The following is a 15066-nucleotide window of genomic DNA, read 5'->3' as shown; positions in this document are numbered from 1 at the left end:
AGAGTTACAACAAATAAACCACTGCGGAGACCACAGGATAAGGTGAAAAGACTGGAACATGTGAAGCAACACCACGATTGGGCGAATGAACAATGGAATTGGGTACTTTGGTCGAATGAATCAAGGTTTGAACTTTTTGGATACAAGAGACGCAATTTTATATGCCAAAGACCTGGAGAACGTTACGATACGCAATGTTTGCAGTCGACTGTTAAATATGGGGGAAGCTCATGGGAAGGGAAGCTCAAGCTCATGTTAAATATTGAGGACTTTTGCTTCTGGTTCCCCTGACGAGGAAGCGTTTTTTGATCGCTCCACATCATCAAAGTTTAAGTATTTTCCCATTCGTGTCTTTGTCAAATTTCCACTCGTTATTTTAATGTGTGTGTGTTACTGTGTGTTTCTAGTTAGTCTTGGTTTGTAATTGGTGCAAACATGTGTGGAATTAATCGTTTTCTGTTCGCACCGTGTGCACTGCCTGGTCTCTCTCGGCTTCCCTCCCCCCCCCCCCCTTAGGTGTTTTGTGAATTTAAGTTTTTTCCTTCGCTGTATTGCTTGTTTCTTAGATTTTCTCTTCTCCCCATAACTCCCCCCAAACATCTACCCTTTGTCTAACGTTTTAAATACAAAAAAAACAACTTTTTTTTGTTATTTCCTTCTCTCTTCACGTGCCCCGCCCACATGTGCTGTTGTCTCGCCCCGCCCCCTTCATCTCCTTTTCTTCCACCTCTTCCTACCATTTCCAGCTGATACTCGCCTTTCCAATTCCAGTTTCCATCATACTCATTCAACCCTTTCTCCTTCTTTCTCAAATCCATGCCCTCACTTCAGGCAATTTTCCCAGATTGTATTTCACAGTTTTGTTTAAATATCATTTAAATATGTTTAAACTTTCCCCTGCAGTGTTTTATTCAGTGGTTTATTACAACACGCTGTTTTTCTTCCTATTTAAAAGGTTTTTTTCAATTTCCTCATCAAATCATTCCATTTCAAAAAAAAAATTCAATCTCTTACAGTCCTTCCTTTCTACATTCTCTAAACTCACCTTCATTCCATGCCTCCTCTATCGTTTTCAAATGGATCTCTAACTTGAAAATCACAATAAACCCAGTTTGTAATAAATGTTTAAAAAAAAATTAATCAGCCACTTTCTAAACTCCCCCCTCACACCTCCCCTCCTGAACTCCCCCTTCACACCTCCCTTCCAAACTCACCCTCACCCCCCCTTTCAATTCTCCCACATTGCCCCTCCCCTCCTAATCACCCCCCTCACCCCTCTCCTTCAAAACTCCCCCCTTACCCCTCCCCTTCAAAAGAGCTCCCTCACCCCTCTCCTTCAAAACGCCCCCCCCACCCCTCCCCTTCAAAACTCTCCCCCAACCCTACCCTTCTAATCTCCCACCCCACTATCTTTCTCCAATTCTCCCCCCTCTCCCCTCCTACTCAAAGCTGCCTCCTCCCCACTTCCTCTCCCTTACATCACATACCTCCACCTTTCTTTTTTTTTTTTTTTTGTATACTGAATCGAGGCTCGTGAAAGAGCTAACATTTATTTCACAAACAAATCAACCAGACAAACAAAATATACAAAAAGAGGGAGCGGAAGACAAGATGGGGAGAGAAGGGGAAGCACACAACCACAACATTTGAGAGCAGGGAGAAGTGTGGGAGGGAGAGGGCTTGGGGGGAGGAGGCGTGGGAAGGGGGGGGGGGGGGGAGAGGTATAAAACACAAGGGGACCAAAATTAGCGGGGGTAGAAAAGATCAAGGTTTTGGATGGGGGAGGATAAGAGAGGGTGGTGAACAGCTGTTTTAAAGACCTGGAGGGTGGAGTGGGATTGAAGAGAGTGAGGGAGTTTGTTCCAGAGGCAGGAGAAAAGAGGAATGAAGGAGTGAAGGTGAGCAGAAAGTCTTGATTTTGGCAGTTTAACCATAAGAGGGTTGCAGGCAGATCTTGTGCGACCTGTAGGAATATTTGGGGGACAGAGCCCAGAGAGAGCTGGGGGGGCAAGGCCAGAGAGGAGTCGGTAGAAGACGGAAAGACCACCAACCTGCCTGCAGTGAGTGAGTGAAAGGCCCTTTGAGTTAGCTTCATCGCGGGAGATTCCAATGATTCTGAACGCTTTGGTTTCAACAGCGTGAAGACGAGCTAGGTGTGAGGCAGGAGCACCAGACCAGAGGGGAGAGCAGTATTCCATAGAGTTGCGGATGAAAGCCTTAAAAAAGGAATTTGTATTTTGTATAAAAATTAGTATAAAAAAGGATGAAAGCCTTAAAAAAGAAAAGATGAAAGCCTACGACTACCTCCTTCAACCTTCTACTTCCCCTCATCCATCCTTCCTTCCACTCATCCATCCCTCCTTCCACTCATCCATCCCTCCTTCCACTCATCCACCCTTCCGCTCATCCATCCCTCCTTCCGCTCATCCATCCCTCCTTCCGCTCATCCATCCCTCCTTCCGCTCATCCATCCCTCCTCCCACTCATCCATCCCTCCTCCCACTCATCCATCCCTCCTCCCACTCATCCATCCCTCCTCCCACTCATCCATCCCTCCTCCCACTCATCCATCCCTCCTCCCACTCATCCATCCCTCCTCCCACTCATCCATCCCTCCTCCCACTCATCCATCCCTCCTCCCACTCACCCATCCCTCCTTCCACTCATCTGTCCAAAGTTCCACTCATCCATCCCAACTTACACTCATCCATCCTTCCTTCCACTCATCCATCCTTCCTTCCACTCGTCCATCCCTCCTTCCACTCATACATCCCTCGTTCCACTCATACATCCCTCCTTCCACTCATACATCCCTCCTTCCACTCATACATCCCTCCTTCCACTCATCCATCCTTCTTTCCACTCATCCATCCTTCCTTCCATTCATCCATCCTTCATTCCACTGATGCATGTCAACTTCCACTCATCCATCCCAACTTCCACTCATCCATCCCTCCTTCCCCTCATCCATCCTTCCTTCCACTCATCCATCCCTACTTCCACTCATCCAAACTTCCTTCCACTCATCCATCCTTGCGCTCATCCATCCCTGCTTCCACTCATCCATCCCTCCTTCCACTCATCATCAATCCTTCCTTCCACTCCTCCATCCCTCCTTCCACTCATACATCCGTCCTTCTACTCATCCATCCCTCCTTCCACTCATCCGTCCTTCTTTCCACTCATCCATCCCTCCTTCCCCTCATCCATCCCAACTTCCACTCATCATCAATCCGTCCTTCCACTCACCCATCCCTCCTTCCACTCATCCATACTTCCTTCCACTCATCCATCCTTCCGCTCATACATCCCTCCTTCCACTCACCCATCCCTCCTTCCACTCATCCATCCCTCCTTCAACTAATCTATCCGTCCTTCCACTCATCCTTCCTTCCTTCCACTCATCCATCCCTCCTTCCACTCATTCATCCTTGCTTACACTCATCCATCCCAAGTTCCACTCATTTGCAACTGACTAAACAATGAAAGAAACTCAGGAACATAAAAATAAACCCGTCCCTTATAGCAGTGAGTTGCATGCATGCTTGAACGCACGCGCACGTGCACTTGACCTTGGGTAACAACATGGCGCCTATTGTTTAGTTGGCCAAACTCTCTCTATCTACAGCTCTGCCCGATGCTCCCCCTCCCTCTTCCTTAACGATATGGACCTCAAACATCCGCGGCCTTTGCTCAAATCTGATTGATCTCTCCATTCAGGTTGCTTCTGACAATCCAGATTTGATCTGCTGAACAGAAACTTTCCTCCTTCAAGATGTCTCTGATTCCTTAATATCTCTTCCTGGTTACTCCCTCCTCCGGTATGATAGACCTGAGCCTCGTCCTGGTGGTGAGGTTGCTATCTTTATCAAAAGCTCTCTTCCTCTCTCTCTCCTTGCACTGCCCTCTCTCGACCTCACCCGCAGGAGTACCTTTGGCTACGGCTTCCTCTCCGCTCCCACCTTTTGTTCATATGTGTTCTGTACCGTCCTCCAAACAGTGATGACTCCATTTACATCTCTCTGTCTGACAACATGGACCAACTTATATCCACTCATCCCAACTCTCTCTGCCTCATATGTGGCGACTTCAACTGTCATCATGCCAGCTGGCTGGGTGTGGGTTCCTCTCTCACCAGCCATGGCACCTCAGCAAAGGCCTTCTGCGACTCATTTGGACTGACAGAATGTGTCAATTTCCCGACCCGGATCTCAGTCAACGGAGCCTCTTCTCTTCTGGACTTGGTTATGACAAACTTCCCTGCAAATGTCTGCTGCTCTTCTTTTTTTTTCTTTCTTTTTTTTCTTTTTTTTTGTATACAAGATCGAGGTTCGTGAAAGAGCGAACATTAATCACACAGAAAGCCAAACCGACACATAAAACATATAACATCGGGAGCGGTAGACAAGATGGGGAGAGAGGGGGAAGGACACAAACACAACATTTGAGAGCAGGGACCGCGAGACATGGAGACATCGAGAGATCTGAGAGAGGGCGAGGGCTTTGGGGGGGGGGCATGGGAAGGGGGGGGGTGGGAGAGGTATAAAACATATGGACACTGCCAGGACTTCCTGGAAAGAAGTTGGAATTTCAAACAAGGTGGATCTGGGGTGAATTAGCGGGGATAGAAAAGATCAAGGTTTTGGATGGGGGAAGATAAGAGATGGTGGTGAACAGCTGTTTTAAAGACCTGGAGGGAGGAGTGGGATTGAAGGGAGTGAGGGAGTTTGTTCCAGAGGCGGGAGAAAAGGGGAATGAAAGAGTGAAGGTGAGCAGAGAGCCGAGATTTCGGCAGTTTAACCATCAGAGGGTTGCTGGCAGATCTTGTGCGACCTGGAGGAATATTTGGGGGACAGAGCACAGAGAGAGCTGGGGGTGCAAGGCCGGAGAGGAGTCGGTTGAAGACAGAAAGACCACCTACCTGCCTGCGGTGAGTGAGTGAAAGGCCCTCAGAGATAGCGTCATCGCGGGAGATTCCAATAATTCTGAAAGCTTTGGTTTCAACAGCGTGAAGCTGAGCTAGGTGTGAGGCAGGAGCACCGGCCCATAGGGGAGAACAGTATTCCATTGAGCTGCGGATGAAAGCCTTGTATGTGGTGAGGAGCTCAGGTGTGCCGAGGAAGGACTTCGCACGACGGAGGATGCCCAGTCGGCGACTGGCTTTGGAGGCCAGCTTGGAAATGTGGTTTTCCCAAGAAAGATCATGGCAGATAGAGAGACCCAAAAGCTTGAGCGACAGAACTTCTTGGAGAGGATTGTTGAGAAAGTAGATGGGAGGGTTGTCCAGTCGATCTTTTCGGAGAGACATCGTAAGAGTGCGAGATTTGTCAGGATTGAAAGACATTTTCCACTTGTTTGACCAGTCTGTGATTTTGTCCAAGTCTTCAGAGAGTGAGGAGGCTGCAGACTGCCGATCTGAGGGAAGAGGAATGGAGCGGCAGAGAGTGGAGTCATCAGCAAAGAGATAGAGAGGATTTTCAAGAGAGTCAGAGAGATCATTGATGAAGACCAGAAAAAGCACAGGGCCCAGAACACTGCCTTGGGGAACTCCAGCCTGAACAGGAAGAGGAGATGAGAGAAACCCATTCAGGGCCACACGTTGACGACGACTAGAGAGGAAGTCCGCCAGCCATGCATGGAGATTTCCATGGATACCAAAGGAGGAGAGTTTGGTGAGCAGAGCGGGGTGCCAGACCATATCGAAGGCACGTGATATGTCGAGGGAGACAGCTCTAATTTCCTGTTTGGCATTGAGGACCTCCATCCATTGTTGAGACAGCAGAAGCAGCATGTCCAGAGTAGAGTGACCTGGTCTGAAACCAAATTGATTATCAGAGATCAAGCTATTGGAGAAGAGGAAAGATTTCATATCCGAAGCAATGATGGATTCCATGACTTTGCTGATAACTGGGAGAAGGCTGATTGGTCTGTAGTTGCTAGGATCTGTTTTTGCACCTTTTTTGTGCAAAGCGGTGATGTTGGCTGATTTCCAAGCAGGTGGCAGTTGACCTTGAGCAAAAGAGAGGGTGAAGAGAACAGAGAGAGGGTGAGATAGAGCGGCAAAGCAGGATTTTAGGACCCGTGGGCTGATGCCGTCGGGTCCAGTTGCAGAATCAAATCTTCTGCTCCAATCGGCTCATCTGATCATGTGCTTGTTAAAATGGACAACTCTCAGGCCATTCTCAGAGAGCCTCCTCAGTGCTGACGAGTCTGGCATTTCACTCAGGCTGACTGGCACGGTTTTCAAGCAGCCATCAATCATCTGGACTGGTCTCCCATCTCGACTGCCTCTGACATCAACTCTTCCTGGGAATTCTTACAATGTAACCTGCTCTCTCTCATGCACAGATTTATCCCATCTCGTCTTCAGTTGCCGTACCCTTCCTCATGTCCATGGTACACTGAAGCTAGTGGTGAGGCAGTTGCCCTGAAACAACTTGCCTTCTCCCCATGAAAGGCAAATCCAACGGAAGGCAATCTCATTTCCTTTCACAACGCTCGGAACAAGTGTGTGTCCACCCTCAGGAGAGCCAGGAAACAATATCTCTCTACTCTCAAGACTGAACTCTCAAACCTGTCTCCCTCCTCCAAATCCTGGTGGTGTCTGGTCAAATCTGTTTCTGGTGTTTGTTCTTTTTTTTTTCTTTTTTTTTTGTATACTGAATCGAGGCTCGTGAAAGAGCCAATATATATTTCACAAACAAATCAACCAGACAAACAAAACACACAAAAAGAGCGAGCGGAAGACAAGATGGGGAGAGAAGGGGAAGCACACAAACATAACATTTGAGAGCAGGGAGACGTGTGGGAGGGAGAGGGCCCGGGGGGAGGAGGCGCGGGAAGGGGGGTGGGAGGGGGGGAGAAGTATAAAACACAAGGACACCAAGGACCTCCCGGACAGAAGTTGGTCCTTCAAAAACGTGGATTTGGGGTGAAATTAGTGGGGGTAGAAAAGATCAAGGTTTTGGATGGGGGAAGATAAGAGATGGTGGTGAACAGCTGTTTAGAAGACCTGGAGGGTGGAGTGGGATTGAAGAGAGTGAGGGAGTTTGTTCCAGAGGTGGGAGAAAAGAGGAATGAAGGAGTGAAGGTGAGCAGAGAGTCTTGATTTTGGCAGTTTAACCATAAGAGGGTTGCACGCAGATCTTGTGCGACCTGTAGGAATATTTGGGGGACAGAGCCCAGAGAGAGCTGGGGGGGGGGGGGGGCAAGGCCAGAGAGGAGTCGGTAGAAGACGGAAAGACCACCAACCTTCCTGCGGTGAGTGAGTGAAAGGCCCTTGGGGGTTAGCTTCATCGCGGGAAATTCTCCGTCCATCCCGACCTTTAGCTCAAATGGCTACACAGCTGACTCCGCACGTGAAAAAGCTGAATGCCTCAACTCTGTGTTTGCCTCAAAATCTTGTGTCCCGAACCCATCTCTCTCTGTACCCACCTTACCCAGTCGAACCCAGCTGCTCCTGGACTCTGTGTCCTTCTCTCCTGACAAGGTGGAGAAGTTTCAGTCAAACCTCGACTCTGATTCTGCAACTGGACCAGACGGCATCAGCCCACGGGTCCTAAAATCCTGCTATGTCGCTCTTTCACACCTTCTCTCTGTTCTCTTCACCCCATCTTTTGCTCAAGCTCATCTGCCATCTGCTTGGAAATCAGCCTACATTATCGCTTTACACAAAAAATGTGCAAAAACAGATCCTTGCAACTACAGACCAATCAGCCTGCTCGCAATAATCAGCAAAGGTCATGAAATCCATCATCGCTCCTGACATCAAATCCTTCCTCTTCTCCAATGGCTTGATCTCCGATCATCAATTTGGATTCAGACCAGGTCATTCTACTCAGGACATGCTGCTGCTGCTGTCTCAACAATGGATGGAGGTCCTCAATGCCAAACAGGAAATCAGAGCTGTCTCCCTTGACATATCAAGTGCCTTCGATATGGGCTGGCACCCAGCTCTGCTCACCAACCTCTCATCCTATGGTATCCATGGAAATATCTTCCGATGATATCCACAGCAGTCTGCAGCCTCCTCACTCTCTGCAGACCTGGACAAAATCACAAACTGGTCAAACAAGTGAAACACGTCTTCCAATCCTGACAAATCTCACACTCTCACTATGTCTCTCAGAAAAGATCACAAAAACAACCCTCCTCTCTACGTTTTGAACAATCCTCTCCAAGATGGATGGAGGTCCTCAATGCTTTTGGGTCTCACTATCTGCCATGATCTTTCCTGGGAAAACCACATTTCCAAGCTGGCCTCCAAAGCCAGTCGCCGACTGGGCATCCTCCGTCGTGTGAAGTCCTTCCTTGGCACACCTGAGCTCCTCACCACTTAAAAGGCTTTCATACGCAGCTCAATGGAATACTGCTCTCCCCTCTGGGCTGATGCTCCTGCCTCACACCTAGCTCGTCTTCACGCTGTTGAAACCAAAGCTTTCAGGATCATTGGAATCTCCCGCGATGAAGCTAACTCTGAGGACCTTTCACTCACTCACCACAGGCAGGTTCATAGTCTTTCTCTTCTACCGACTCCTCTCTGGCCCAGCTCCCCCAGCTCTGTCTGTGCTCTGTCTACACTCTGTCCCCCAAATATTTTTACAGGTCGCCTAATATCTGCCAGCAACCCACTCCTGGTGAAACTGCCAAAATCAACACTCTCTGCTCACCTTCACTCTTTCATTCCGCTTTTCTCCTTCCTCTGGAACAAACTCCCTCACTCTCTTCAATCCCACTCCTCCCTCCAGGTCTTTGAAACAGCTGTTCACCACCATCTCATATCTTCCCCCATCCAAAACCTTGATCTTTTCTACCACCGTTAATTCACCCTAGATCCACTTTAATGAAATACCGACTTCTTTCCTTGAAGTCCGAGCAGTGTCCATGTCTTTTATATCTCTCCCACCCCCCCCTTCCCATGCCTGCTCCCCCCAAGCCCTCTCCCTCCCACAGATCTCACGATGTCCCTCTTCTCTGCTGTTGTACTTGTGTGCTTCCCTCTCTCTCCCCATTTTGTCTCCCGCTCCTTTTATTATATGTTTTATGTGTCCGTTTTTTTTTTGGTGATTAATGTTAGCTCTTACACAAGCCTCGATCTTATATACAAAAAAAGAAGAAAAAAAGAAAAAAAAGCTCTGTGACTGTCTGGAGTTGTATCTCAGCTTTTTATGTTGGAAAACTTATTAAAACTAGGGCATGCCCGTACTATATATAAGCTAGGACGTGCCCGTACGTGGGTGCCCGTTTCTTGCCAAAAAAAAAAAAAAAAAAAAATTTGTGTAGGGGTGTGTGTGTGTAAACATCCTAGGGCGTGCCCGTACGTGGGTGCAAAAAAACATGCGTGCAAACAACAACAACAAAAAAAAACTTTGAAACCACGTGGCAGTAACGACCACAGAACCCCCCCCCCCTCTATTTACATGAATGGTTTGGTCCATTCGCAACGACCACAGAACCCCCCCCCCTCTATTTACATGAAATGGTTTGGTCCAAAGCGAACGGCTTGCGGTGTTTGGTAAAGAAATCGCCATAGCTCGGTAACTACTTGTCCGATTAATTTCAAACCTTGAAAAGGCACATCCTCGGGTCCCCAGCAATATACCTGGCAAGTTTCAAGTATATCGGACCGGTAGTTGTCGAGAAACAGCGGTCACAGACAAACATACACACATACACACATACAAGCACACAGAGATTACTGGAATTATAGATAGATTAATAGGATGCAAACAAAAGAGACGTGCAAGCAGATACTGCAGCACCAAGCTTCCTCGTAGAAATTGCTTAATTGGAAGAGGATTCGTTTTCTAACAACATAATGATCCACAATACACTTCCGATATTGTAAAACAGTATTTGGAGAACAAGGTTACAGCTGGTGTACTCCAAGTATTCGAATGGCCAGCCCAGAGTCCGGATATGAGTTCCATCAAGGCCATATGAGATTACCTGGAAACAGAGTAGAATACGAGGAACCCAACTAACCTTACAGAACTGTGGAATGTACTACAGGATATTTGGCACAATATTCCTGTGTGAGTGCTTCAGTCGTATATAGGAAACATCGGTAAAAGAGTAACAGCACTCAAGAAGGCAAAGAGTTGACACAAAAAGTATTGACTCATCCTATAAAATGAGATAGTTCTTGCTATTTACTTCAGCAGTTTGTTCTCCCATCTGCTGATATTATTCTACAATGATTACAACTGAAAAACTTCAGGGAGTGTAAACAAAGGATATGAAAAATGGATTTGTATTATTATTTCGCCTGCCTTAGTCACCCATTTGTTCTTTCTCCTTAAGCTCAAAAGCGTCCTTGGCTGCACAGATATATTTCTGCTTTTTGCACATCAAACTCAGGATTTTACAACAACCGCTCCGCTACTAACCTTTTGTTCTTTGAGCTGCTGTTCAGAATGTTGCATTTCCTCAACAGTACGATGCAACTGTCCTTGCAGGATGGAAATCTCCGACTGCTGCTTGTTCAGCTCTTGCTGGAGCTTCTGCACCTCTTTTTCCAGCTTCTCTTTACGTCGTGTCTCTCTTGACCTTTCACCTTGCTGTGTCTGCAATTCCTGCTCTATCTGCACAAGGACAGGTCATTTCCCAGAATAAAGGTCATGCAAGACTCTTAACAACTTAGTTTTAAAAATTCCTTAAACTTTTAGAAGAAAAAAAGGAACCGAACAGTTGTATTTGAAAGGTTCACAGGGGGTCATGCCAGTTATTGAAAAGAACATTCTAAATTCACCTTTCCTTGTACCATATACATACCATTTATTGTTCAAGCAAATTGTGCAGTACCTCTCTCCATGTAAATATATGTGATCATGTGACTCCTTTAAAAGGCATCTATTTATTTACACTGGGTAAGGAGGGGGGATTAGGGAGGGAAGAAATTGGAAATGCCAACATTGTCTGTCTGACCACAGTCGTTAGTTATACAATCTCAACCAAACTTGACGTGGGAAGAGAGGGGGGTCTAAGGGTCTAAGGGTCACATGATGGAGGTTGTAGCGACTTCATTTGCTACCCTCTCCTCAGGGGTTTTCCATCTTTGGGGAAATCTGTGTTAAGGTGTATATCTGTGTTAAGATAGCTAATGGTAGCATTTTTCCAAACGCCGATTCTAATAACAAAAGTAAAAACACTGATGATAAATAGCATAATATTAATTTTATTACAGAACAATAGTAATATGTATAATATTCCCCCTCCCCAAGGGGTTTTTCCTCCTGGAAAAAAACGACCTGTTAACATGTATAATTAGCTTATCATGGCGTTTCGTGGGGACACCCCTACCAGAAGTAGGAAATGCTATAAAAAAAACAAAAAACAACCACATGTGATTATCTTTTGAAACAGTCACTGCTGCTGGTTAACACTAAACTGAAAAGGAGTAAACGCATGGTGTTTTCAGTTATCAAGCAGCTATCACGTCCACTTGCTAAGCAAGCAGCTCCTTGGCAATGGTTTCAAATGGAGTGCTTGCTTGAATGCTTAAACCTCTTGCCAAGTGCTCGATTCAAACACCCCCCCCCCCCCCCCAATGTCATTGAGGCCTGCACCTAGATCTACTGTACTCTATATATGCCCCATAGAGGATAATAACATGATCCTACCTGCCACTCCCGTATGGAGTGGGTGTACTTGTGTTATAAAAAAGAGAGAATCTGCCAAGGTGCCATCTAATGATTACATTGCATGGAGGAGGGGTGGTGAGGATTCTGTACGGAGCATGCCTGGGAGGGAGGAATGGTTGTGTACAGTATGTATGTGTCCGATCATCAATGTTTGAACCACACACAAAAATTATGCTTAGGACTACAAGATAAACTAAGACAACCAATCTTGTTTAAAATCCATCCACGTGTTAAACACATGCTTGTTAACATTACAATCAAATGTTAATGTACAGAAACACCTCTATCAATCAAAATTAGCTTTGTTCTTTGTATCAGTGGTCATACACAATTGTCCCTCTTTCAATATGAAGCACAATGTTTAATTTGCCTTTCTTTCAATTCGATTTTTGTCAGATTTAAATCATAATATTCAACGATTAAAATTACCCCATCACAGGGATTGTGTACAATTTCGAGCAATGTACAGTACATATTAAGTGCATGGGTGTAAAAGGTGGGCTGGGTGACGGTGGGCTACATCCCTGTCCGTTCAATTAATCAATGCGTCTGTAAAGTGTCCAATTTATCTTCTTACTTGGTCAATGTCTTTCCGCATCTTTTCTGCTTCTTTCTCTTTACTGAGCTGTTGACATGTCAGGTCACGGAGCTGCTTCCGCAGTGTTACCACCACGTCAAGAAGTGTATCCCGCTCAGACGTCAGCTCCTCTTTCTGTTGCAGAAGCTCAGGGATGCTGAGGAAACAATTACAAAGCATGAATGCTTCAAATCAGGAAGGTAATATTCATTATAAGCATTCCAAGTGACCTGCTGTGAAGCAAAATTCAACTTCTTTCATTTTACTTGGCCAGATAGGGAGCAGAATGGCAAACTTCATGCAATGAATGGTACCTGCAGTAGCAGCATGCTGGGACCAAATTATTTTTGAGTTTTCTGATATACTGTCGTGTCACCCGGCAATTAAGATCACACGGGTACGGATAGTCAAACCAGCCTTAACTCCCGAGGTGACTCGGTAATTTGTAGCGCGCGGGAAGGAAGAGATTCGAGATGTTTAATTTGTACAAATTTGCTCCGTGTGCTCCTGTTTGATTAAACAACCTTAAGCTACATTCTCCCTAATTACAGTTGTGGCCAAAAATATTGGCACACTTGCACTTTTCCAAATAACTCACAATTTTCTTGAAAGAATAAGTTGAAATTCACAAAAGTACTTGGTCTCCACAATTCCTTATTTCACTGTTAATATTACAGAACCTTTGTTTTTGATTCAGAACTTAATACAGACTTGGCATTTAATATGGAATTTTTTTTTTTCCTGACTTGGGTTTACTTTCTGAACTCAGTATATCAATCTGGTGAGTTTCTTTTACGCTTCGGTGATTTCTTTCTTAAAAGAACCATGTCACTCATTGTCTTTCGCAGCAAGAAGTCAATAACGGGATAATATCACAGGTGGCGTGACAAAATGTAAGGACAGGTACATTTGACGATTGGCTTCACAATCGTGTATATAAGGGTTGTTGCGTTCTGAATTAGTGGAAAACAACTGCAGCACGTCCACAAAAGTTATTGCCGCTTCCTCTGGAGATGGTCCGTCAACTCGACAATGCTGTTTGTCATGGAGTGGTGGCTTTACGAAATTCTGGCATGAAACAGCGTGCTATTGCTCAGCAGTATGGCATCACTCAAGGTCAGGTGTCAAAGATCCTGAAACGAAATGCTCAGAGGGGTGTCCCTGCTCCAATACCGAGGCCAGGACGTCCCCGCAGAACCACAAGGAGAGATGATCGCCAGCTGCACCGGTTAGTCTGCAATGGCCGTACCAAGTCAGATAATCGGCTTCGGGCTGAGTGGCAGCAACTGACAAATGTGCCTGTATCCAGGAGGCTAGTCAACCAACGACTGGTTCAAGCAGGCTATCGTGCCAGGCGTCCCCTGAGAAAGCCACGCCTGACCAGACAACACCACCAGCGTCGATTGCAGTGGGCCAGAGGGCACCGTCAATGGCAGCCAGGACACTGGAATCACGTGACCTTCAGTGACGAGTCTAGATTTCTGTTCTATCATCAAGATGGCCGCAACCGAGTGCGCAGACAAGTGCATGAAGCCTATAACGAAGATTGTATTGTGCCAAGAGTCCAAGCTGGAGGTGGTGTGGTGACCGTTTCGGCTGCTTATCATGCAGGGGGCAAAACTGACCTGGTTGTTCTGAATGGAAACCTGAACCAGTTCAAGTACAGGGCCATTCTGGAAGAAACATTGCTTCCATTTGCTCGTGCAGCCTTTCGAGGAAACTTTGTCTTCCAAGATGACAATGCACGGCCTCATCATGCTCACATGATCCAACATTTTCTTGCTGACCGTGGTGTCGAGCATATGGAGTGGCCTGCCATGTCCCCGGATATGAATCAGAAAGAGAACTTGTGGGCAGAATTAACGCGTCAAATCGACAACTTGGACCAGCAGCCGACCTCTGTGCGTGAATTGCAGCAGGCTATTTTCACTGCATGGCAAGCGATTCCTGTCCAAACCTTGGCAAATCTAGTGAACAGCATGCCTCGACGTGTACCTGCTCTCCTCAATGCTCGTGGGGGTTACACGAAGTACTGAACTGTAATTTTACTGTCCGTAATCCCAGTCATAATTTAACTTTTGTTTTTGTTGAAATTTTTTTTGGCTAATGTGCAAAATAAAGAGATACTTCTGGAAAACGTACAGAAGTTTAATACAGTACTGTCTGTGAATTGAGTTCGATATCAGTTTACATCACTTTCAAAGATCAATTTATTTACTTCAAAATGTCAAATGTGGTTTTTGTTTCTTTTAAAGGTCACATTAACAAAATCTAGAATAATTTCAACATAATTCTAATGAACTTTTGGTTCTAAGTCATCTTGTAAAGTAAGTTCACCCCCACAAAAAAAATATTCCATATTAAATGCCAAGTCTGTATATCCTTTTAAATCAAAAAATAAAAAGAAATGGCATTGACCAAATTATTCACACCCCAGGCTTAATATTTGGTAGCACAGCCTTTGGACAAAATAACTGTAGTCAAGCGCTTCCTACAGCCATGAATGAGCTTCCTACACCTCTCTACTGGCAGTTTGGCCCACTCTTCTTGTGCAAACTTCTCCAGTTCTCCCAGATTTGAAGGGTTCCTTCTCCCAACTGCTGTTTTCAGATCTCCCCACAGGTGTTCAATGGGATTTAGTTCTGGACTCATTGCTTGCCACTTCAGAACAGCCCAGCGTTTTGTCTTGAACCATTCCTGGGTGCTTTTTGAAGTGTATTTGGGGTCATTATCCTGCTGCAAGACCCATAACCTTTGACGGAGACCCAACTTTCTGACACTGGGTTGAACATTGCGCTCCAAAATGCCTTGGTAATCTCCTGATTTCATGATGCTGTGCACACATTC

At 46.0% G+C, this 15066-nt stretch overlaps 1 protein-coding gene across 4 annotated transcripts in view; it reads right to left on the bottom strand.

Moving 5' to 3' along the window:
* CFAP58 (cilia and flagella associated protein 58) overlaps positions 1-15066 on the bottom strand; it is a 174439-nt gene that overhangs the window by 74342 nt on the left and 85031 nt on the right. For all 4 annotated transcript variants that reach the window (XM_078774760.1, XM_078774759.1, XM_068109803.2 and 1 more), the window contains 2 exons: positions 12220-12376; positions 10389-10583 (listed from right to left, as the gene is read on the bottom strand). In XM_078774760.1, the coding sequence (XP_078630886.1) occupies positions 10389-10583; positions 12220-12376 (352 nt within the window). The remainder of the gene's footprint in view (positions 1-10388; positions 10584-12219; positions 12377-15066) is intronic.

This window comes from Myxine glutinosa, chromosome 3, assembly GCF_964187855.1.
Source record: "Myxine glutinosa chromosome 3, kmMyxGlut1.1, whole genome shotgun sequence".
Lineage (NCBI taxonomy): Eukaryota > Metazoa > Chordata > Myxini > Myxiniformes > Myxinidae > Myxine > Myxine glutinosa.
Note: the sequence above shows the minus strand (reverse complement) of the source record. Positions and strands in the feature narration are given on the sequence as shown.